The following is a 23,189-nucleotide window of genomic DNA, read 5'->3' on the forward strand; positions in this document are numbered from 1 at the left end:
AGAAAACCAATATCAAATTGCACAATTTGAAGATGGTATGCAATGACTTCTTATTTTCATGTTTCAGATCAGGAAAAGATGATGTTTTGCAAGCCAGGGTCTTTCATAAAAGTAGTGTCTCTACCCCTTGGAAAGAGGCAAGATTTGCGTACATCCTACCCCTAGACAGCACCTTCGCATAGGATTTTTTTTTTTGAAGGATATAATATTTGTATACGGCAAATGCAACAAATAAACTCACACACTCTCCTGACCTTTGGTGGGATTTGAACCATAGACCTCCTAGGAGGCCAAAGACTCGGATACCGTTAGCCCAAAGGCCCTTTAGTCCCTTGCATAGGGTTTACTGAGTTAGTTTGGTTAGATTAGGAGAAGATGAAGAAATTGTACCTGATTTTTACAACTTTTAGGTGAATCACAGTAGAACTGATCAATTATGATGGGGTTGGCTACATTATCCATTTTCACATTCTGGTAGCGTACGCCTTTAACATACCCGGATCCACCCTGCGCCAAAAAAAGGATTGAAGTCAAACAATCAAGTTTTTGAAAATTTCATTATAAAAGCAGATAAGAGAAGTTCGGTCATGGCAGATAGGCTAATATTTAAGAGGAAAGTGCAACGCCTGCTACCGGACTATTGTGTATCTATACCACTTGTCACTCGAGAAATTATCTCTCACGTTCAGTTACAATCCCCAGACCTGACCCACTGGTGAAAGATACTAGGATAGTTTGGTTTAGTTACTGAAATATTCTTCTGCATACAAATGACAAACAGCTTGATGGTTTTCTTAATTAAACCTGTTGAGTTGGTCATGTACTTTAAGAGCATCTGCAAGAGGTGTGCTATATTTTCTCTCTCTTCTTCCAAAATTTGGAGATTTCTTGTCTCTCTCCTATTTTTCTCTATTTTAGAGTAGGGTTTAACATAGTTGTTGGAACAAACTTTTTCCAAATCTCCAATATTTCTAAGTAGCTTAGCTGCTGGAGATACTATAAAGGGGCAAAAGGGTAATCTTCCTTCATCTCCATCCTTTTCAAATAAAAGATCCAAAAATTTGCATCCGAAAGAAGAAACTGAAAATGAAATCAAATCAACCCAAAAACAAATCTAAGGAACTCAACAATCATAAAATTGAAACCTAAACTGGTTTTCGATATTCAAACTTGGAATCCAATTTGAATACAAACCATGAAGCCAGATTAGGAAAACGTTACTCAAATTTTAAAGCCGGAGTTGATTTCTAGAGTGCCAAAAGTGGTATATAGATACAATAGTCCTCCACCTTGTACTTTACTCGATCTTCAAAGCCTTAATCTTTGGGGGTCGACATAGAAAAGTGGAAAAAAGATTTGCAAGAAGAAAACAATAGTTTTGTCGAAAAATAAATTGTATGTATGTATGAGTCAGTAGAGAAAATAAGGGGTTGTTTGTTTACCTCTTAATAGTTCCATTAAGAGGCAATTTCTGAATCGGTAAGAGGTGAATCTTGTTTGGCAAAAAAAAAAGTCTACCTCTTAATGGTTCTAAAACCCTTTGAATGATTTTGTATTTCGGGTCTCCCTTAACCATTAAGAGCCCTAATTTCATTATAAATAATTACCAAACAATTATATTTCATTTTGCACTATATTATGAGAGCCTCTTAATCATTCTGACCACTTAATAATTTTGCACAAAACCATTCAACAACTGTCAAACAGCCCCTAAGTGGTATAACCATTCAGTGGCCCACTAAGGGGCTGTTTGGTTGTTTTTTCACTTAGTCATGTATGAGTAAAGTTGTCTGTTTGGATTAATTTGTTTGTATAGATTGAGAAGGTTTTTGTTTGGAGATCTTTTTCATGGATGGAATGAGGGTGTTTTATAATTGGGAGGAGCATGTTTGAATTTTCTTTGGCTTTCTGCATAAAGCTCCTCCCTAGAAGCTTACTAAATAAGCCACTTTCTATATCATTAAGCCACTACCTAAGATTTAACAGCCAAACAAGTGAACAACCAGCCCAAAAAGTGTTATCTTCAGGGTCACTGGAGATTTTCTTGACTGTTATCTTCAAGGACCCATGGGATTAGTCCATATGTCCAAGATGGCCCGGACACCCACAGTTACCAAAAAGAAGTATGTTTGTGGTTTGAGAAATAGCAATACCTGCCATGTCTTAATTCTGAGGCCATTAGAAGTGCCTTTAAGGAAAGCTGTATCCAGGACTATTTTTGAGACTATGCCTGTAGAGTTATCCTTGCCAAGGCTTCCTATGCTGCAAAGAACAAAATCTTTAGGGGAAGCATTCCCTGCTTGTTTATTCATCAATGAATGAATATCAAAAATCTGTTAATCAAACACACCTGATTCCATGACCTGGCCCACAATATATATTCTTCATCTTGATATTTGAGCTAGCATTCACAATTGAGACACAGTCATCACCTAAACAACACGTCGGAAAATAGATAAAGGTTTAGTTTAGTAATTGATCAGTTGATCCCTCTGGCTCGGGTCCTAAAAGATGAGTCTACATTTGACTTTTGTGGTCAAACACTATATTATTAAGTGTAAGAATTCATATATAGTTCATCTATCCCATGAAATTTGCAGCATTTGAAGGTACATAGCCTGATTTAAGTGTCTGACTATTAGTCAAATGACTTAAAGTTCCATCAATGAGAAAACTGGGGAATCTTGTGAACCCATATTGATATTATTGATTTTTGGTAACGTTACCACAGGAAAGTAGGTAATTGTGGTTTAAAAAGTAGCCAAAAAGTGAAATTTTGCAATTTAGTGAAGCATGTGTGTGTATATTAGAACTTCAAATACGAGAAAAAGTTTGAAAACCTGTTCCAATTTTGCTGTTTTGAATAACAACATTTGTTGATCCGGTAAGATGGATTCCGTCGGTGTTTGGACTGTCTTCAGGAGCAGAAACAACAACACTATAGATGCGCACAGACTCACACCGTGAGATAACAAAATGCATCTGTTGGCTGTTCTGGAAGGTAAGACCTTTCACCTTTATAGCTGAACTTTGATCAATTGTGAATGCCTGCATAAATCCTTCTATGTTAGAAGTTCATTCAAATTGTTCAAAAACTAGATTTACATTCTTACCGTTGGCGCTCCTACGCACGGCTGTAAAAAACATGAAAAAGGTCAATAACTTGATTATATTGGTCAACTTTGACTTATTGAACAAGAAAAGATTATACATTTGTCTTGTTTTTCTTGCAAGATGCAGCCCACCATTTCTTGCCCGACCCGTCGATAACTCCACGTCCTTGGAAAGTGGCTCCCGAAAGGTTAGAAAAGTGAAGCCAATTTCGAGGATTTTTTGGATCCCACTCCTTGGGTTCATCTGGTGCTACAATTGTTCCATCAAGCTGTATGCAATTATGTTAATCATTTACTAGAAATCTTATGCTCCCTTTGTCCTATGCAAATTGCAACATTTTCCATTTGGAGATGTCTCCATAAGATTGCAACATTTCTATATTTAGAAAGCTTTCAAGTTTCATAAAAAAATGATGATGGTACCGTTTGGGTCGAAAAGATTCCTTTATTTTTCGTCATCATTGGAGGGTACATTAGATATTTCACAAATGACCAAACAATTTATTAGAAATAAGTTTGATTTTAAAATTTACATCCTATTGTTTTCCATATTCAAATGAAAGAATTATTTAGCTTCTTTTATCTCCAAAATGGTTTGCTTCAATACTTCTTTAGGGGTTGCTTGGTTGGTTTTCCATTTCGTATGGATAAAGATGTTCGTGTGCATTAATCTGTCTGTAATCGGAAAGGTTTTTGTTTGGGAGGGTTTTCTCATAAGTCGAATGAACATGTTTTTTAATTGGGAGGGACAGGTTTTTGGAAAAAAAAATATTGGTTTTCTGCATAAAGCTCCCCCCTAGAAGCTTACTGAATAAGCTACTTTTAATATCATTAAGCCACTACCAAACAGTCATATATAGCCGACCGAATAAACGGTGAGTCCCATTAAACTCATTAGGCTGCTAACAAGCAGGCCCTTAGTTCAACGTGGTAATCAGATGTTCACCCGAGAACAATTCTTGTCAATCTAGATGTTAAACAGTAAATTAGCAATATAGGAGGTTACCTGAATAATCAACTTTCCAGCACATGGTCCTTTAAATCTTGTTGCATTAACCAGATAAGTCCGACCAGGAGGAACCAAAAGCACGGATTTTGCTGTAGAGCAAGCTTGTGTCCATGCATTTTGAACGGCCTGAGACGTAACATAGTGAAATATATACAGTAACTTGTCTCAGTAAAAAAGTTAAAAATGATAATCCAATAAGTTTGATTAGTAGCATCAGATATATCCACATATTCACCTTTGTATCATCGGTAACTCCATCTCCAGCTGCACCAAAGGTATCCACATTTACGAGAATCTTGCTCCCATGTTGACTTGACCATGATGGCAAGTCCGAGAACTCTATTTCATCATCTTCTAAGTCCAGACTTTCAAGCTCACCAAATATATCAAAGGTGTCAGATAAACTGTTTTCAGCAGTTCCATTAACCAATAGCAACATAACAAGAATAGAAATAAAGACGATTTTGCCCATGATTTACGGGGTTTTTTTAGTTTCAGAAAACTGCTAGATTTGTGTAAATCAAAGGAAGACATGGGATATTAATTTATATGTATAGATTAGTGCTACAAATGAAGTCCTTTGTGGGTATAGTGTACCTGGCTTGGCTTAAAAGTACATGAATGTGCAAGATTTTCTTCATGCCCAACACTTCAAGTATTTTCTAAGAAACCTTTGCTTTACTCTTCAAACAGTTTTTCTAGTGCAGCACTACCTTTCAGAAGTTCAAAAGTGTCTTTTGTGCTCTGTCTCTGTGGCCCACGAGTAGCCGGCATCTTAGATTAACATCCTTCAAAGCTTCCTTTTTTAGGAAGGTCTGTAACGGTAGCGAGGGCTACTTTTAGCAACTCTTCAAGTACACCCGAGTGCCCAAACTCAGGTATTGAGATACCATCTATCCCCTTCATTAACAAAGCTCTCGTTGCTAAACCTATAAATCAAAAAAAAAATCTTTAGGCACAAGCACAACATTCACCTTATCCGTACTACAACATTATCCTAATAACTATTTTGACTAAAGCCTCTTAGGGGTCGTTTGTTAGCAGCTTAATGAGCTTAATGGAACTCACAGCTTATTCGGTCAGCTATACATGATTTTCTGATAGTGGCTTAATGATAAAAAAAGTGACTTATCCAGTAAGCCAAGTTTTTTCAAACCTGTCCCTCCCAATTACAAAACACACTCACTCCATCTATGGAAGAACTCTCCCAAACAAAACCTTCTAAATCTATACAGACATATCAATCCAAACAGACAACTTTATCCATACATGACTTAATGGAAAACCAACCAAACAGCCCCTTACTCACTGAATGCCAAACCAACCCAAACCAAACTACCCAGTATGTCCCACCCAGATATGGGGTCAGATGTGGGGTCAGAGGAGGGTGGGATGTACGCACACTTGACCTCTACTCTGAAGAGTAGAGCGGTTGTTTCCATGAAAACCCTCGGTTTATGCAACGTGTGCGAAAAGAAATGATAAGGCCTGCTCAAAATAAACTTTAGTAGAAAAAGAGGAAGGTCATGAAAAAAGAAATGCAGTGCTAAATTCGAAGAAGGGTCAGAAATAAGCAACAACATTCAAACAGACAGATAAACAAACAAAAGCAGGTGCAACAAACATAACCACAATCCATGATGCAAATGCTCCTCTTCTGCAAATCATTAAAAGAAATCAAAGAATAAACGAGGCAATATTCATGTGAAGATCAACCGCCGAACATCCAGCATACAGATTCAAACTCACAACAAGAACAAGCACCACACTGCCAACTTGGAGTCCTTGATATGACCCTGCATCCCCACATACATTAAAAATAATCAAAAATGATCTCTTGGTGATGTTCAAGATACCATTTGACTAGAGATACACTGCTGTTTCTACTTGTATCCCATATACAAGTAAATTGCATGCAAGTATGACTCGTTTGGGCATTACGTCTAACAGTTGGGTACCGAGTTAGATGATATGGTTTTGATAAGATCATGATATAGGCACAAAGATGGTCTCGAGGATTGAGTTGGTTATGGGATGGGATACTACTTTATAAGTTATTGATTGGACATTTCAAGGAAAGGCCGAAAAATTGGACATAGATTTTCCTTGGAAAAAAACTGGTGCATTTATGGGATGTTGAAAGTGGTCACCGAAACATTCAGATATATTTAACAAGATGGTAAACCCCAAAACAAGGATGACACTTCCTCTGAACTAAACAGCATGCTGCTCCTGCCTCCTAAAAGGACATGATTTTAGAGTTATCGGCCAAAATATGGTCTGGCAGCTGAAAAACTACATAATATAGAAAGTGCTTGAGAATCAAAATCATCAAAGGCAGGCACACAGTTCTCATGAAAACACCCGAATGGCGAAGCATTTCAAGAAGATGCACCAGAAAGAATCTCTGTAGCTGAGTAAGTTTCAATGCAGCACAATCCACATTCGTAATGTATAAAATGAGACACAGAGGTACGCAGAAACCGTCGGCAAGTGTTTAACTTTAACATCATTTTTATCAAAGAAAAAACAAGACAATAAATATAATCACAACAGAAAGCAGACAATGAAAAGGGAGAGACATGAAATTTCGATAAAAACATCGGTGATCAGTAATATCAACAAGTTGAGGCAATGGCCTCGAAAAGGCCACCATGAATTACATGTGTGTTTCTTTGTTGATTCTTGAAAAGGGAGGGACATGTAGAAATAGGGACTTGTGACCTTTCTGTTCAGCGAAGCAGAAAGAATGATAGTATAGATAATTGCACATGAAAGTCCCTGCATCATCGGAGATCATTGCATCATAGCACTTCATCTTCTCCAAGAACTCGAGTATGGCATCAATTGAACAAGAAGTCTTCAACAACAACAACAACAACAAAAACAAGAGAGAGGAAGTCAGTATTAGCAAGAAAGATAAAACAAACAAAAAGTCTTTATGTTGTGAAACAGAAATGAGATGGATTTTTGTTTACAGTTTATACATCAAAATATATGCTAACGGGATTTGAATACTGAAAGGTGGAACTAAGCTGAGAAAACATGAGACAGAACATGAATAACCCTCTCTTATTCGAGTAATTGCTCCATCCTCCTGGATAACTGGCCTTCGCTGTGATAAAAATAAGAAAAGATAAACAGTTGTATATCAAGGAAAAATTCGACAACAATAGAGAAGCATATCAACCTTGGGTTGCCAACCAAGCTCATCTGGACACAAGAAAGTGGCTTCATTTACTGCTCGCCGTTCAATGGTGAATTTTGATGATCCATCAATCATTCCCATATGCAGCTGGAAAAATGAAAATGTAAAGCTTGCAAGTTCCCAAAAGACAGAACATTGTATCCTTTGTATAGTGACTTTTAAGAATGTACAGCAGCACAGGAATTTCCACACCAAGAGTAATTTGAAATTCCAAACTTATCGTTCAAAAGATGATGTAAGAACTTGCACAAATACCTTACATTTGAATTCAAACTTACAATAGCAGCGGTATCTATGAAGAAGGCCAGACACATTTACAGAAATGCCTCCAAAAGAAAACAACACCATTTGACCAATTTCTTATGAAGCAATTTTCATTGGCTACATGTACAAAAATGGGGTTAAATTTGTAAGAAACTCATGTATCGTTTCATATCTTCGGGCAATTACTAATTTGCACATTTTTCCTTCACTTAAGAAAACACACTCATTAGTTTCAATAGATTTTAAACAACTATCCCCCTCCAAAACCCGTTCTTCTTCTTTTTTGGGATCTCACAAGCTAGGCACAATGTGTGAGGGGGATGTTTTCCTAATTACTAACATTTCAATTGATGGAGTATTTTAAACCTTGGACACTATGCAAGCACTCTTTGTCCAACATCACTTGTTCTTACTGAGTGTTGTGTGTGTGTGTGTGCTTCGCGACTACACAAGAATGGTGGTTTGCAATGAAAAACGAACTACGATAATTGAAAATTGAATAGCTCTTTACATTTTTCCCAATTCAAATTTGAAGAAAAAATTTGTGAAGTACTCACCCACACAACTTCTTTCGAGCCGGATATAGTGTCACTTGAAATAGCCGATTTCAACACCTTGTAAAGCATAGGAGGTGCATACTCTCCTGCAGTCTCAAGAACAGTACAACTACCTATAGAAATACCAGGGCATACACCTTTCTTTTCAATATAACCTTTTAAATTAGAGACTATAGTCTCGGTAGGGTTATTTGCAATTCCATTGAGCTTCTTGAAGCCAGTCACATGAATAATCACTCTCTTTGGTCCTTCTGATCCCATTTCCTCCTCAAGATCGCAAGCTCAACCGTCAAATCCTGACCAGTAATCCCACAAATAAGGTCGGCGCGGACAGCGAGTAGGATATCTAGGTTAATAAAAAAAAAATATCCTTCTAACATAAACCCTTGGCAAAATAAGGTCGTCTCAAGGCCTGTAATTTAAGCACACCTTGCATAATATTCAACAATCCGCAATCAGAATAAAACATCGAAAAAGCTAGAGATTGCTTCTATGCTCAGGGAGAAAAACAACCAGTTAAATTATGAAATATATGAAACCACACCAAATTCTCAAAATTAAATTTGTCCAACAAAATCCAAATGACATCAAAAATCTTGTGAAAAACGCACTGAGGCCACCATAATTCCAATGAACACGAAGATAGTGTTTTAAACACTTATATATACGCAATACAGAAACACAGAATTACATGAGGAATAAACAATCATATCAAATCACTCAATAGTATATATGTACATGCAATAATGTATAATTAAATTTAAAAGAAGTCGAAAATTTATTAAAAGAACAATTCAACCTGGAGATAGAATCACCTCAAACTCTGATGATCCACGAAATCCCTCTCCGGTGGCCGGCTTCGTAGAGAGGGAGAGACGGAGTTCATTTCCGTACACCAGCTTCAATAACCTCTTTCTATCGTCGTTGTTCATCATAGAATTCTTATTCTAGACCCTCAGTTTTCCTCTTACTACCAAATTGTCCCCTTGCGGTTTCCGTTTTGACATATTAGACCTCAAAACTTTTAACATATTCCAAGTTCATGCTTTATGGAAGATGGAAACACATACCACACAATCTTTAAAAAGTGATTACTCCACATACCAGACACTTTTCTCATATTAGGTGAAGTTTGAACATTTGACCTCTTATAAGGCCAAATATTCACATATCGTTAGGCCAAAAGGCATTTGGTTGATTTTCATGAAAACTTCTCGACTTATAAGTAACATTTAGTCGAATGTTACCTGAGATATTTGTATTACATTGTTAATTAAAATGTCTTTCTGTCCGTGTTAAAAAGGAAATAAGTTTTACAAAATAGAACATGGGTAAATGAAACAAAATTTGCTAGACATAAAACTATGTAAACAAAGGTTTGTTTGAAAAAACATGATTGAGATGTAAATGTTTAATGGGTAATTTACTAAACGCTTATCGATTAAATTCAACATTATCACTTATTTATCATCATTTATCGAGTAAGATTCTTGATCCTTACTAACGTTTGATAAACCAACCCTAAATTTTATTTAGATTTCAAGATATATCACTTCATTACATGTTAATTGTTTTGTTTGTTAAAATGCCTTCAAAACTCCCATAAAATATGTTTGATTAGACATTTTTTCTATTATTATTTTATTGTGGAATCATTTACTCATTCTATATCTTAAGGTGACTTTTGATTCATCATCATTCCACCACAATGGTTGTCACAGCAGCCGCCATCATCACCGTCACCATTATCGCCGCCGCCACCGTCGTCTTCATCCCCACCACCACCATCACCAACACTATCACCACCACCAATGTCACGCCGCCGCCGTTGTTACCGGTGTCACTTTCACCCCATCAGTACTATCGCCTTCATCCATCCCACGCCGTCGTCACTTACAATAGTCATCGCTACCGCCACCATTATTACTATCGACACCACTATCGCCTCCACCCCCACCGCTATTATATTCAAATAACCAAAAGTACAAATTCAAATTCTTTTGACATATTTCATTACAATTCTTGTTAACCAAACGTACGATCAAACCTGATCAAGTTTCATTTCAATTCTTTCATATTTAAATTCCAATAGACTATAGAACCAAACGTCACTAGAGTATAAGTGTTGACTCACAACAAAACTATAAGTAGCACTTCTTAAACCATCCATTTATTTAAGCATGGAACTTTAAAAAGTTGAATGCGTCGGTTTGGTTGTTTGGCCCCTGACTTGCATGAAACACAAGGGTGGATCTATGAAGGGGGCCGAGGTTGGTTGTTTAAATTTGTTATGTTATTTACAAATAAGTCGTTTATCATGATAAATTAACTATGATAATCTTGTATAAAAATCTAAGGAGCCGTTTACCAAATACTTACTCAGTAAGCACTTAGCGATAAAATTCAACATTATCATTTACTTACTGGGTAAAAATTTAGTCAACAAAAACAGTTTTATATGCAACAATTTACCGGTAAGAGCTTATCAGGGTAAGAGTCATTGCCCTCACTTACCGTGCAAGACTTTCGGTACCTTGTCTCGTTCTTACCAAGTAAGCTTATTGGTCATTGTTATATTCATCCGGTAAGGTAATGTCGGAAAGCACTTACCCAAGTAAGTATTTGATAAACGACACCTAAATCATAATAAATAAACTTTCACCGCTTTTTAAATGGTGTGTTACGAGGGTACCGTATAACTACAAGCAACGAGGTATTTTGCATTATCGTTTGTTCTACATGCCAAGAACATTATAGTTCATTTAACTGTCAGTGATTTATGTGAGATTAGTTGTGCATCCGTAATTCCGTATGATGTAAAATCTTTATTGTAAGTCGAGAGTGAAAAATTAATGCAACTTTTCGAAAAGGAAATGCTATAATTTATGTTTGCACAAATTGGTGGTTGAATATGTATTGTTGATTTTTAGACCCAGTAAAAAAACCCAAAAAACCAGTTAATCATTTACGGGCACACATAATTGATATTTATATAGATGAGAGATCTTTTACAAATTCAATGATTATTGCAAATCATACAAATTGATTGATTGAGATATTTATATAAATGATAATAGTTTATTTATTATGATCTGAATATTTATGAAATCAAAGTTCATTTATTATGATTATTTTTTATATTATACAACAATCGAGATATTCATTAAATTAGATGAAAGGTTGAGATTGATTTATATTTTTATACTAATTATTGGGTTTGTAAATGAAACCACTTATATTGTTTACAAATTACAAACCATCATACTAGTATAAACTTTTTAAGTCAATCTCAATCGTCCATCTAGTATAACGAATATCTGGTTCAAGTGAATGTCTCGGTTGTTTCTTAATATAAAATGTTGATCTTAATAAATAATATTTCATAGAGTAAATTGTGGATTTGGTCTTGTGGTTTGATATTTTCTTTGACTAAGGTCTCTATGACATGTTTATTGTAGATGTGGTTATTGTGCATTCAATTTGTTTTGGTCATGGTCCATCAGACTAAAGTCTCCGTTAACTACGTTAAATTGAGGGTCACTTTAACCTTTTACCTTTTTTTTTTATAGAAAATAAAAATAATATTTATACGCACACATGTAATGACATCAAAATAAATAAAAATAAGATATTATTTTATAATTTGATTAGTTTAAATTAAAAAACGATTTAATTCTATTGTTTTAGTATTTTTGCCTATTTCGGTATGAAAACCATATTGAAGTTTATGTAGAAATTTGTTCAATTTTAAGTTATAAAGATGATAGTATGCATGAATCTTTCATTTAGTTAAAAGCTAAATAGTTGGTTTTGAGTTTTTTGAATGAAAAACAATATAAAAACCGAAATGTTACTTTTAGGATGATGAAATCGGAGTTCATTTCTTAGTGGTTTTCAATGATTTTGGTGTTAAGATATCGATAATAAGTTGTTTATTCCAATGGTAGAAAAAGAACAATAAAATTAAATCGTCTTTAACATAATTTTTTTTTAATTTAAACAAATCAAATCATAAAATCACATTTTATTTTATTCACCCTAAATAAAATAAGACATGGTTGATGATTTGATTTGTTCAAATTAAAATTTTAATTACATTAAAGCATTAAAATTTATTTTATTTACCATTACAATAAAACAATAAAATTAAATCATATTTAATATAATTAATTTTTTAATTAAAGCAAATCAAATAATAAAATAATATCTTACTTTATTTATTTTAGTATTATATATATTCATGTATAAAATTTTTGTTTTTTTCTTATAGAAAAAAAATGACAAAAAATTAAAATGACATTTGATTTAACAGAGTTAATAGAGACGTTAGTAAGAAAAACCATGACTAAAACAAATTGAATATCACAAGTATCGAATTCACAATAAACATACTATAAGGACCCTAGTAAAAAAACATCAAACCACAAAGACTGAATCCACAATTCATTCTATTTCATAAATATTCAAATCATAATAAACAAACACTCAAAGTTTCCATAAATATATTAATTAGTTGGTTTATATGATTTGTATTAATCTTATTTCATTGTAATTTTTAACTAAATATCTTGACTCATCATTTTTAATTAGGAAAATTGAAAGTAATAATTATTTTTAGGGATCAAATTCATTACCATCTCTAATCAGACATTTCCAAAATACCACTATTTACACAAGTGACACTTTTATGATTTACGGAAAAGCTAAAAAACAAAAAAAACTATTTTTGAACTTTGTTCCGTATGTGGCACATTTGCAAGTGGGACAAAGGTGAGGGGCTGTTTGTTTCCCTCTTAATGGTGACATTAAGAGGGAACCTCTTAATCGGTCAGAGGTTTGGGCTGTTTGGCAAAAAAAAAAGAACCTCTTAATGGTTACATAAGGCTCTTAATCATTTTGCATCTACTACATCACTCAACCATTCAGATGACAATTCTTCCCACTTTGCCCTTTACCTGCTCCTTTTACCAGATGCGTCTCCATCTTCTCCAGCTCGTCTCCTTCCCTCCCTCACCCTCCCTCCCTCCCAGCGGTCTTCTCCCACGAGGATAATCCAGCCTTCTCCTCCCCCCACCGACAGCCTCTCCATCTTTTTCTCTGGTTGTCTCCCCCTCCATGGTCGCCGTCTTCCCCCCCTCCTTCGTCGGTTCCATGGTCGCCGTCTTCCCCCTCCTTCGTCGGTTCCATGGTCGCCGTCTTCCCCCTCCTTCGTCGGTTCCATGGTCGCCGTCTTCCCTCTCAGGTCATCGATTTTGTGATTCAGATATAAACCCTAATGATTTTGTGCCTTCAACTTCGAAGCCTCCAAAGTAGTTTGCTAGATTTGCCCTAATTTTAGTGCTGGTTTTCAGTTTGTAGTTTGCTTGATTTGCCCTAATTTTACTGTTTTACTGATTTTGAGGTTTTGCCCTTGTCAGGGTTAAAATGGTAATTTATTATCATTCAGAGAACATTTATCAAACAACATTATTTCATTCAGCACTCAACCATTCTGACCCTCTCAACCATTCTGACCTCTTAACTATTATGTACTAAATCATTCAGCAACTGCCAAACAGCCCCTGAATGTCTTTTAACTCATTTGTAATTACAAAAATGCCATTTAATATTTTTGAAAATTCCATATCTCTGTTTTAATTAATTCCATTTTAATTATCTATGTTTAATAATTTTAAATTCTTTTAATATTTAAATATGGAAATAAAATATATAAAAATATTACTATTGGAGATTTTGGAGGGATTTCATGCGCCGGTCTCGAGATTATCTCAAAATGCAGGCAGCCCCAAGTTTCCTGCAACTTTTCTAGCTTGTTGGAGAAGTTACCCTAGAAATCGGTTTTGATCGGTGCTTTCATTCCGATAAGATATTTGGTACATTGTAGGAATCAAGTTTCTAATTCGTAGATTGTAGTTTGTGCTTTAATATCACGCAAAGGATTTGCAGTTTCATCTTGGTTATCGAGTATTAGGTTTAGTTTTGAACTGTGCATATATTTGTTGTTGAAATCGAGGAGTTTTGGATCGATTTACTTGAAATGGCGTCGTGTACTCTTCATATAACCAAGAAGGAAATGCTTAAATGCCAGGAATCGGAAATTTTTTTTCACAAATGTTTCGTACTATGCATGGCACACCTGTATCATACAACTAAAATAATGTATTATGAGAAGCATTTCCATGATACTTGTGTGGAGTTCTGGATTTTGGTGGATTTATTAACATTATATATGTTGATTGAATGGATTTGTGTGATGTAATGGTGGTATTAGGCACTGATGACTGATTTGCAAGGCTGATCTGTGCATTGATTACTTATATCATACATATGGGGTTATTTCATCTTCGATCTTAGATTTGATGGATTAACTGATGGAATTTTCATGTAATGTTGTTAAATAGGAATTTATTGGTTCATAAATAGTGATTCATTTAGTATTCGTTTTGATATATTCTATAATTGTTCCTTTTACAGAACATTATTTGATGTAGAGTGGGATATCCTGTAACTTCTGGACAAATGGTAAGTCGATTACGTTGATTTGCTCTTGTATGATTATATTCAAACATTTTCTGAGATAAAGATGGGACCCACACAACAGAAAATGGTATAAACTAACCGACATTAGAAATTTCAACATAAGTAAATCAGATTTTGAGAACAGCTGTGAGATCATTCTCACGTTTTAGTTGCTCAATCTGTTGGTTACTTGTGTAATTAGGTTTTTTTCTCTTTTCCTTTTGAATGGCCAAATATAGATACAAAGCGTTAGTAACAAGTCTTGAACCATGACGACCAATTCAAGAAAGTTAATTAGTAACAGTTGGGTTAAAGGCGACCGGCTCCTATAATGGAAGTTACTTGAGTATGCTTCATAAAGTCTCACTGCTTGCAGTCGGCAGTTCTCATTGGTAATCTATATATGTGTGTCATGCTCAAAGAATTTGATTTCAACCATTTTCATTTTAGAACATGTATATTTGATTGCAATTGTATAGTATGTTTGTGTCTTCTAAAGGATTTATGTTTATGCAGGATGGCGATTCTTCTCATGAAGGAAGCGACAACATTGATTGGAATACTGACGATGAGCTGGAGATAGCTAATATTTCGCCATCTTCCCCAGTTTCTACGAGTACTAATGGAGCTGTTATATCTGAATTCGGGGAGGTAGTACATAATTGCACACAAATAATAGCAGACTATCCCACACCGGGTATGATTGTGATCTATGAGCCCCTTATAAGCGATGGTAGTAAAGTTTATTCTTTCCCGTGGTTTTAATCAATTTAGAGGATATCTTGGTCACTCTGCTACAAGGCTTTTGGCTTTGGAATTAGCATTGGAGAAGTGGCTCCTCGAGATGTGATTGGTTGGACCCATGATCTCAGACGGTACTGAGTTTGTATTTAGTATGGGCGGGAACTCCAGGTATTTCAGGGGGTACTTTGTAATATCCTGTTTGACATTAGTTGTGATTGCAAAAGCCCCTTTTAAGCCTCGTAGCATCTTACAAATACCTCCTACCATGGTACATTTATATACACTTACATGTATCTCATGTGGTGAGTTGGTGACACAATGTTAATACCAAGATCATAGTGTCTTTTAGGTTCGTACATCCCATTGCAAGATGTGAACTCTGAAATGGCTTTTAGTTGTTATTTGCATAATGTGATCAAGTAGAACTGTAGACTATGTTGGTATTTGGTCTAGGATAAACAACAAATAGAATATCATACATCTATCTATTGTGTTCGGGTCTCTTGTATCTCATTGAGTGGCATGGGGTACCTTCCACTGGAAGTTGGTGGTCATTAGATTATGGGTTTTCTGCAAACTTAACTTTGTTTTCCTTTATTTGGTGGATGCAGTCAAGTTCTAGCAAATGTCCCTCCAAGCTTCAGTTTATGACGATGGGATTTCCTGAAGCAATGGTGACTAAAGTCATAGCGGAACTTGGTAATAATGTAGTTTTACTCTCTATGCTAACATGTTTTTCCCTTCATATTATCATATACAAGATGTCTTTTATTACCAGGAGAAGACAATACTGATGCCATAGTAGATACGTTACTTACATATTCTGTAAGTTCTCATGCTTTTTTGCCATCTGGTTACATAATTATGTTCTAGGAGAAATTCTGCTCCTATATATATATATATATATATATATATATATATATATATAATATTATATAGAGGACCTTCACTTGAGATGCTTCTAATTCGTGAGATCCATTCTAGTACACAAATTATATTTAATTAAAGGTTAATATAGAAACATTGTATTTCTCTCTCTCATCTCTCCTATATTATCTCTTCTCTCTCCTCTCCATGCTCTCTCCACTGAAAAATAAATCATACTTATAGGACCCACATAATAATAAGTTTTGGTGTCTGCACAATGTGATAATTACATTCACATTACAAATACACTTAGTTGGTGTGCACATTGTGACACGTTTGGTTCACTATGTGAAAGTATCACAATGTGCAGATACACCTAACAATATTGATCTTATTGTTTTAGTGGGTTCACAATGTGATTGCAATATGTCCATTATTTGAAACTTTATTATTTTAGTGGGTTCACAACATGATTGCAATATATTCATTATTTGAAACTTTTTTATTGTTTTAGTGTGTTCACACTGTGATTCAGTATATTCATCGTTTGAAATCTTGTTGTTTTAGTTTGTATCTAGCTTCTTGCTGGATTCGCTTCTGTTTTGTTTAATATTAGTGGTTGGCTTGGTTGAGGGTGATGGCCTTGCCGAAGCTCTCTTCCTTGCCCTTCCTTTTGCCTTTAAAAATAAAATAAAATATTTAGATCGATAGTTTGGGTGAAAACGAAATGGATGTGGTAAGTGAAAAAAAGGGAGGTTACAATTTAGACGGATAGAGAGTGACATATATATGTGTATATATATATATATATATATATATATAATAACAATTGACTTTCCTAAAATAATGGTTTGATTAGTTGTCATTAATAGTTACATTACTAAATTAACATTTTATAGTTAATTAATAAATCAAATTAATTAAGCCAAATGAGTGGACTAAAATAGATCTTACGGATCTCACAGTTCCTCGAGTTCTCAAATGATTGAGCCTCCCTCTCTATATATTTATATATATAGGGGGGACTTCTTTTGAGAACCTATAAAATTGTGATAACTTTGAGAACTTGTGCATAATGTGTTATTTCATATGATTTTTTTCCATCTAAGATATGATTTAGAACATTGATTAACATATATTTGTTTCACATGTACTCGGTTTACAATGTGAACACTTTTTATGTGTTTGTGAAATAGAAAATACATGTAAAAAAGTTTCACATTGTGAACCGAATACATATGAAACAAACACATTGTGAAACAAATATATGTTAATCAATACATTAAATACTATATTTCGACGGAGAAAAATCATGTTAAACAAAACTTTAAGGTGGAAGTTTTTCATGGATGTCACAAATTTTGGAGTTCTTAAATGATTAAGCCCCTATATATTTATATGTATATATCTATATGTATATATATATCTGTCTGGTTTGAACATATTCTATCAAAGAAATGCATTGTTTCTAATTGAAGATGTTACAGGTTGTTGATGAGACCCCTAACCAAGAACGTGAACTCAATGATCCATACCTGAAGTCTGAAAGCCATCCTGAGAGCAAATTCTCAGATCTTGATAGCATTTGGAGTGATGTAAGTCCTGCTTCGTCTTGTGTATAACTTAAAAAGTAAATTTATCTGCAGACATTTAAAATGGATTATATTTTGTCTTCCTTTCTTTCACATATGAGCGAAAAGCTTAGCTCCTATACTTCTAGTTTCATTTTATGGGTCCCATTTGAATAGTGTGAGAATAATAATGAAGATGGGTCAAGAAAATGGACAATAGAGGACAATGGTATATAGGAATAGATGTTACCTTTTGTTTTAACATAATGCAGCATCCTTGAAATAGTTGAGGGTATGATCCTTCACCGTTTCTTTGGTTCTTTCATAATTTTGATTATCGCCTCACTTCTCCTAATCTTTATATATTGCTTGCGTAACTTTTGCTCTACAGGTACTTTATTTTTCCTGCTTGACTTTTATTTTTTGCATTAGTTTTGTTTAAATGTTTTAATCGCCATTAAATTTATTTTTCTCAGAAGACAAAGTATATTTTCTCACTAATTTTCTCCGTATTTTCCAGGAAGACAGTGATGAATCTTTTGAAAAGGATGATCCATTGGTGTGTCTTATCGATATGGGGTACTCACCTGAAGAAGCTTCTGCTGCTATTAGCAGATGTGGTGCGTATTTGGCCTTCTCGAAACCTATGAGTACAATAGACTGGGATTGCATGCATGTGTGTAACATCCTAGGCTAACCGTACCAAATATTGTCCACTTTGTCCACACCCGGACTCATGGTTTTAAAACGTGTCTGATAGAGGAGGTATCCAATTCCTTATAGGGCAACCTTTGTTCCTCTCCCCAACCGATATAGAATCTTACAATGTGTTTTTACCATCATAGACTGGGATTTACTTGGCCTTCTCTAAACCTATGAGTACAATATGGTTGTATTTCCTTACACCGTTTCTTCCATTCTTCATTCTCCATTTCGAGGACCAATCTTCTTTTTCACATTGTAACAACGTGATCATGAGATGAGATGTCTTCAAATTTATAGGAAAAAATGCACCATTATCGGAGCTAGTAGATTTCATCAGTGCTGCTAATGTATCTAAAGAATATGATGCGGAAATGAACGCCAATGTACTTGGATCGTGCTCACATCTATTGGTTTGTAGATTCATCTAGTATTATACTTCTATTCCATCAGTTGCATGCTTCTCCCCCTATGTGTTATTTAGATAAATTCATATATGTTTTTAGGCATTCTTGTATAAGGAAGTGGCATTATTCTATTAAGCTATGGATTTAAAAAAACTGTCAAAAAGTTGTTTAACCGACCCCTCCCCCTACCCACTCCACGGGTTATTTAGGAGGGTAATTTTTTTGACACAGTTTTATTAAATGCACAACTTTTTGACAGATTAACAAAGTTTTTTTGTTAGAAAATGCATTATTCTGTTAAGAGGAGTTATTAAATCTGTCAAAGGGTTATTTTCTCACTCTACCACCCTCTGTGTTGGCTACAACTATTTTTTGTCTATGGACAGCCAAAGGACAAGAAGAGGAAGTTTCAAAAAGACAACTTTTGGAGTAAAAACAAGAAGTTTGACAGAAAAAATGAGAGCAAAAGTAAGGATGAAGATCACGAAGTCCTTCACCTTCCTAATCCAATGGTGGGATTTGGGGTTCCTCGTGAACCATTTCACGTGGTTCGCAGAACGCTTCCAGAGGCAGCCATTGGCCCCCCGTTTTTCTACTACGAGAATGTTGCTCTTACGCCAAAAGGGGCCTGGAATAGAATCAAGAGTTTTCTTTATGAGATAGATCCTGAGTTTGTGGATTCAAAATTCTTCTGTGCTGCAGCTAGAAAACGGGGTTATATTCATAACCTTCCTTTAGAAAATAGATTCCCTATTCAACCACTACCTCCGCTCACAATCTTTGAAGCACTTCCCGGAACTAAAAAATGGTGGCCATCATGGGACAAGAGAGAACAATTGAATTGCATACTGACCTGTATAGGAAGTGCCCAACTTACAGATAGGATCAGATTGGCCCTTGAGAATTCCAACACCGAGCCTTCTTTACATGTCAAGAACTACATTATTGGCCAATGCAGGAAATGGAACATGGTGTGGACAGGAAAGACCAGAGTCGCACCCCTCGAACCTGATGAGATAGAGTTGATAATGGGGTACCCAATCTACCATACAAGAGGTGCAAGCAGAGTTGAAAGATACAAAGGCCTCGGCAATGCATTTCAGGTTGGAACCTTAAAACCACCCACATTTTATTTCTTCAATAGGTATTACCACTTAAAGGCTGGGCTACACATCTTTCAAGCTAAATGCTTGATAGTAATACGTTGGAAACCCCTAATCTTCTCTAGGGAATCCAACACCTAGTGATTTACATTTTACACCTTATCTTCTATACTTTCGGTGGAAAAACCAGCCGAGTCTTCCAGCAGGAGTTCCACATTCTGGAGGTTCGGGGGAAAACCCCCCAAAAATGGAAATTTGATGAACACAAAAATTGGGAGCAATATAATCCTTATGTAAAGGCCATTCTATGGTAACCATTCATCTGGACGGTATGCACATGTGCATACAAGTAATTGAAGTTGTTTCTTGGTTTTTATGCACGTGTGCATGCCGGACAAACTGCTTACAAATTACTTGTATGCACATGTGCATACCGTCCACCGTCCGGATGAATAGTTACCAGAGTATTCTTCAGTTTTTCAAAAAAAAATTCCGGTTTTCCCTGAACTTGACCTGATCCCTGGACAGTAATATGATTGGTTTCCACATATCTCGCATAGTATTAGAGCCGATGTCTACCTTTGGGACATATGTTCCCATCTAGCCACCATTGGAGGGGACATGGTAGAGTCCCATATCGACTAGACTTGGATATTTCTGCTTCAATATATGTTGGAACTATGGAATATGTGGAACTCCATTAGATTACTCTCCAAAAGAGCCCTTGAAGAGAGAAGAGAGGTTCCAAGATATATTTAGTAGAAATGGTTGAAGTCTAGCTGATGTGGGACTCCAACATACCCTCTTTGAAAAAGGTTAGATGGGTATTGATTGTCCCATAGTGTTCAGAGAGAGCTAAAGGGGTACATATTTCCCATAGGAACTTGACTCTGATGCCATGCGAAAATATTTGGATTCCCATTAGATTACACTTTTAGAGTCCTTGAGGAGAGAAGAGAAGTCCAATATATATATATACATACACACATAGAGAGAGAGAGATGGTCCAAGTCTAACTGATATGAGACTCCAGCATGCCTTCCCTAACAAAAGTTAGGAGGGTACAGAATGTCCCATAGTGTTCAAGGGGGCTAGACGGATACATATTGTCCCATAGTATTCAAAGGGGCTAGACGGTACAGATTGCCCAAGAGGACCTTAGCTCTGATACCGAGCGAAAATATGTGGAGCCCCATTAGATTATCCTCCCATAGAGCCTCGAGGAGAGAATTGAGGTTCTGACATATATCAAAGAGAAATGGTTAAAATCTAGCCGATATGGGATTACAACAAAACCTTCTCCTCTCTTTAAAGAGTAATTTGTTCGGGTTCCACATATCTCAAAGAAATCATCCACACTTTTGGTTTCTATTACTTCTCTAATAAGATTTACATTTACATTATGAGTTTGTCATCAGGTTGATACAGTTGCTTATCATCTGTCTGTGCTAAAGAACTTGTACCCCAACGGAATGAACATTCTTTCGCTTTTTTCCGGGATTGGTGGGGCCGAAATTGCGCTACACAAGCTCGGGATTCCACTCAATAATGTGGTCTCTGTCGAGAAATCGATGGTTTGTAGAAACATTCTTCAGGGGTGGTGGGAGCAAACCAACCAAAAGGGAAATCTGGTTCACCTGTCGGACGTGCAGGACGTCACACTCAACAAATTAAATCAGTGGATCGACTCTTTTGGCGGATTTGATCTCGTGATCGGAGGCAGCCCGTGCAACAACCTTGCTGGCGGCAATAGGAGGACCCGCGACGGCCTCGAAGGTGGGCACTCTTCTCTTTTCTTCGATTATTTTCGCATTCTCGATGGGGTGAAAAACCTTATGAAAAATAGAAGTTAGACGTAATCTTAAACGATCCTTTTGCTCGATTCGTATATCTTCATTTTTGTATAAGAAAACCCGTCATTGTATCGTTATTTTCGGGCATCGAAGACGTCAGACGGGATAATGAAATGTAAATGGTGAAACAAACGTAACCTCGTGTTACTAATATCTATTTCAGGCCAAGGCTATGGACTTTTTTGGTAGACTCAAAACAGTATATCATATTTACCAAGGTCTTTATGAGGGGCTAAACGAATCGAGTTGAGTAGCAGGTTGTTCGAGCTCGACTTGAAAAAATAGTGTATAAGGCTCGAGTTTTTACTTGAGCTTGATTAACTTTTTCAAAGTCGGGTTCGAGCTCGAGCTTGATGCTCGTTTATAAGCTCGAATTCGAGATCGATTAACTCGTTTATTTACTCTTGATAACTTTTTTATTTTGATTATTTAATTTGTAAACATATAAAAATGTTTGGCTTGAAAAGATGAATGCTCAAATGGCTCGGCTCGACTAGACTTGTAAAGTTTAATTGAGCTTTCAAACGAGTCGAGTCGAGTCGAACATTTGTGTTATGGAACTCGACTCGTTAAGTTAAGTAAGCTTTATTTTTTTTTTGAGGTCGATTCGGGTTCGATAATTATTAAACTCGAGCAGCTCGTTAAAAGCTCGACTTGTTTACACCCATAGCCTTTATTGTTGGTAAGAGATATTTAGGCAGAGCGAGTTTCAAATGCAACCTATCTTATTTGTACATTCAATGCAAACCCAATCAATTGAGATATTTATAGAAATGATTAGTTTATTTATTATGATTTCAATATTTATGGAAGATGATTAGAATTTATTAATTATGATCGACGTTTTGTGTTAGAAAACAATTAAGATGTTTATGAAACCATATATTCAGTAAATTTAATGCACGATTAAGATTGAGTTATATTAATTATACAAATGAGATAAGTTGTATAACAAACCAACTCCAAATCAACCTTAAATAAGATTTTAATTAACTAGAAGGGTACTTGCATAGTGTAATAAGATACATCTCTATTTTAATGTTTTGTATTTTTTTTGTCTCAGTCGATGTTATAATTCAGTTTTACGTGGTTTTGAGAAAACAATATTTTTTTATTATTGAATAAAGTATAAATATAAAGATATATCATAAAAAAATTGAAAAAATTTAGTGATATTAGTACCAAACTGACTATTTAAATTTTTTTTTTTTTTTTTGTGTTTTTCTTTAGTTCATTTTTATTTTTTATTTAATAATATAATTTTTTATAAAG

General features: G+C 35.3%; 3 protein-coding genes across 7 annotated transcripts in view; 1 reads left to right on the forward strand and 2 right to left on the reverse strand.

Moving 5' to 3' along the window:
- Window positions 1-4,692, reverse strand: part of LOC112524270 (probable polygalacturonase At1g80170) — an 18,110-nt gene extending 13,418 nt beyond the window's left edge. The window contains exons 1-8 of the mRNA XM_025134028.1: window positions 4,358-4,692; window positions 4,120-4,248; window positions 3,212-3,382; window positions 3,114-3,134; window positions 2,841-3,048; window positions 2,351-2,432; window positions 2,154-2,262; window positions 391-507 (exon numbers count right to left, since the gene is read on the reverse strand). Of these exons, the coding sequence (XP_024989796.1) occupies window positions 391-507; window positions 2,154-2,262; window positions 2,351-2,432; window positions 2,841-3,048; window positions 3,114-3,134; window positions 3,212-3,382; window positions 4,120-4,248; window positions 4,358-4,594 (1,074 nt within the window). The 5' untranslated portion in view covers window positions 4,595-4,692. The remainder of the gene's footprint in view (window positions 1-390; window positions 508-2,153; window positions 2,263-2,350; window positions 2,433-2,840; window positions 3,049-3,113; window positions 3,135-3,211; window positions 3,383-4,119; window positions 4,249-4,357) is intronic.
- On the reverse strand, window positions 4,403-9,021 carry LOC112524708 (pyrrolidone-carboxylate peptidase-like). Of its 5 annotated transcripts, none has more exons than XM_025134662.1 (7): window positions 8,951-9,021; window positions 8,152-8,447; window positions 7,313-7,417; window positions 6,786-6,982; window positions 5,872-5,918; window positions 4,720-5,051; window positions 4,403-4,495 (listed from the first exon to the last, which is right to left on the reverse strand). In XM_025134662.1, exons 2-6 carry the CDS (start codon window positions 8,410-8,412, stop codon window positions 4,903-4,905), a joined length of 759 nt encoding a protein of 252 aa, XP_024990430.1. In that variant the 5' UTR covers window positions 8,413-8,447; window positions 8,951-9,021; the 3' UTR covers window positions 4,403-4,495; window positions 4,720-4,902. The 5 variants fall into 5 exon arrangements, with proteins under 5 accessions (XP_024990430.1, XP_024990429.1, XP_024990431.1 ...); XM_025134661.1 differs by having other exon boundaries at window positions 8,967-9,020; XM_025134663.1 differs by lacking the exon at window positions 8,951-9,021 and adding an exon at window positions 8,530-8,924.
- A 4,281-nt stretch (window positions 9,022-13,302) lies between these two features.
- LOC112524271 (DNA (cytosine-5)-methyltransferase DRM2-like) lies at window positions 13,303-21,917 on the forward strand. Its single transcript, XM_025134029.1, has 10 exons — window positions 13,303-13,460; window positions 13,569-13,578; window positions 15,187-15,324; window positions 16,026-16,113; window positions 16,193-16,239; window positions 17,769-17,876; window positions 18,373-18,472; window positions 18,855-18,967; window positions 19,348-20,064; window positions 21,483-21,917. Exons 1-10 carry the CDS (start codon window positions 13,303-13,305, stop codon window positions 21,915-21,917), a joined length of 1,914 nt encoding a protein of 637 aa, XP_024989797.1.
- Window positions 21,918-23,189: the final 1,272 nt, after the last annotated feature.

Source organism: Cynara cardunculus (assembly GCF_001531365.2).
Source record: "Cynara cardunculus var. scolymus isolate 2C chromosome LG 13, CcrdV1, whole genome shotgun sequence".
Classification (NCBI taxonomy): Eukaryota; Viridiplantae; Streptophyta; class Magnoliopsida; order Asterales; family Asteraceae; genus Cynara; species Cynara cardunculus.

Excerpts from the sequence above, each read along its gene's own strand:
- LOC112524708 (XM_025134662.1), bottom strand. The coding sequence starts at position 8,412 with ATGGGATCAGAAGGACCAAAGAGAGTGATTATTCATGTGACTGGCTTC. Across the intron at positions 6,983-7,312 it reads AGCTTGGTTGGCAACCCAAG|ACTTCTTGTTCAATTGATGC; the intron begins GTTGATATGCTT and ends TTGTTGTTGAAG. Across the intron at positions 5,052-5,871 it reads GTGTGGTGCTTGTTCTTGTT|GTTTAGCAACGAGAGCTTTG; the intron begins GTGAGTTTGAAT and ends TTTGATTTATAG.
- LOC112524271 (XM_025134029.1), top strand. The coding sequence starts at position 13,303 with ATGGTCGCCGTCTTCCCCCTCCTTCGTCGGTTCCATGGTCGCCGTCTT. Across the intron at positions 16,114-16,192 it reads TAAAGTCATAGCGGAACTTG|GAGAAGACAATACTGATGCC; the intron begins GTAATAATGTAG and ends TTTTATTACCAG. Across the intron at positions 18,968-19,347 it reads GATCGTGCTCACATCTATTG|CCAAAGGACAAGAAGAGGAA; the intron begins GTTTGTAGATTC and ends GTCTATGGACAG.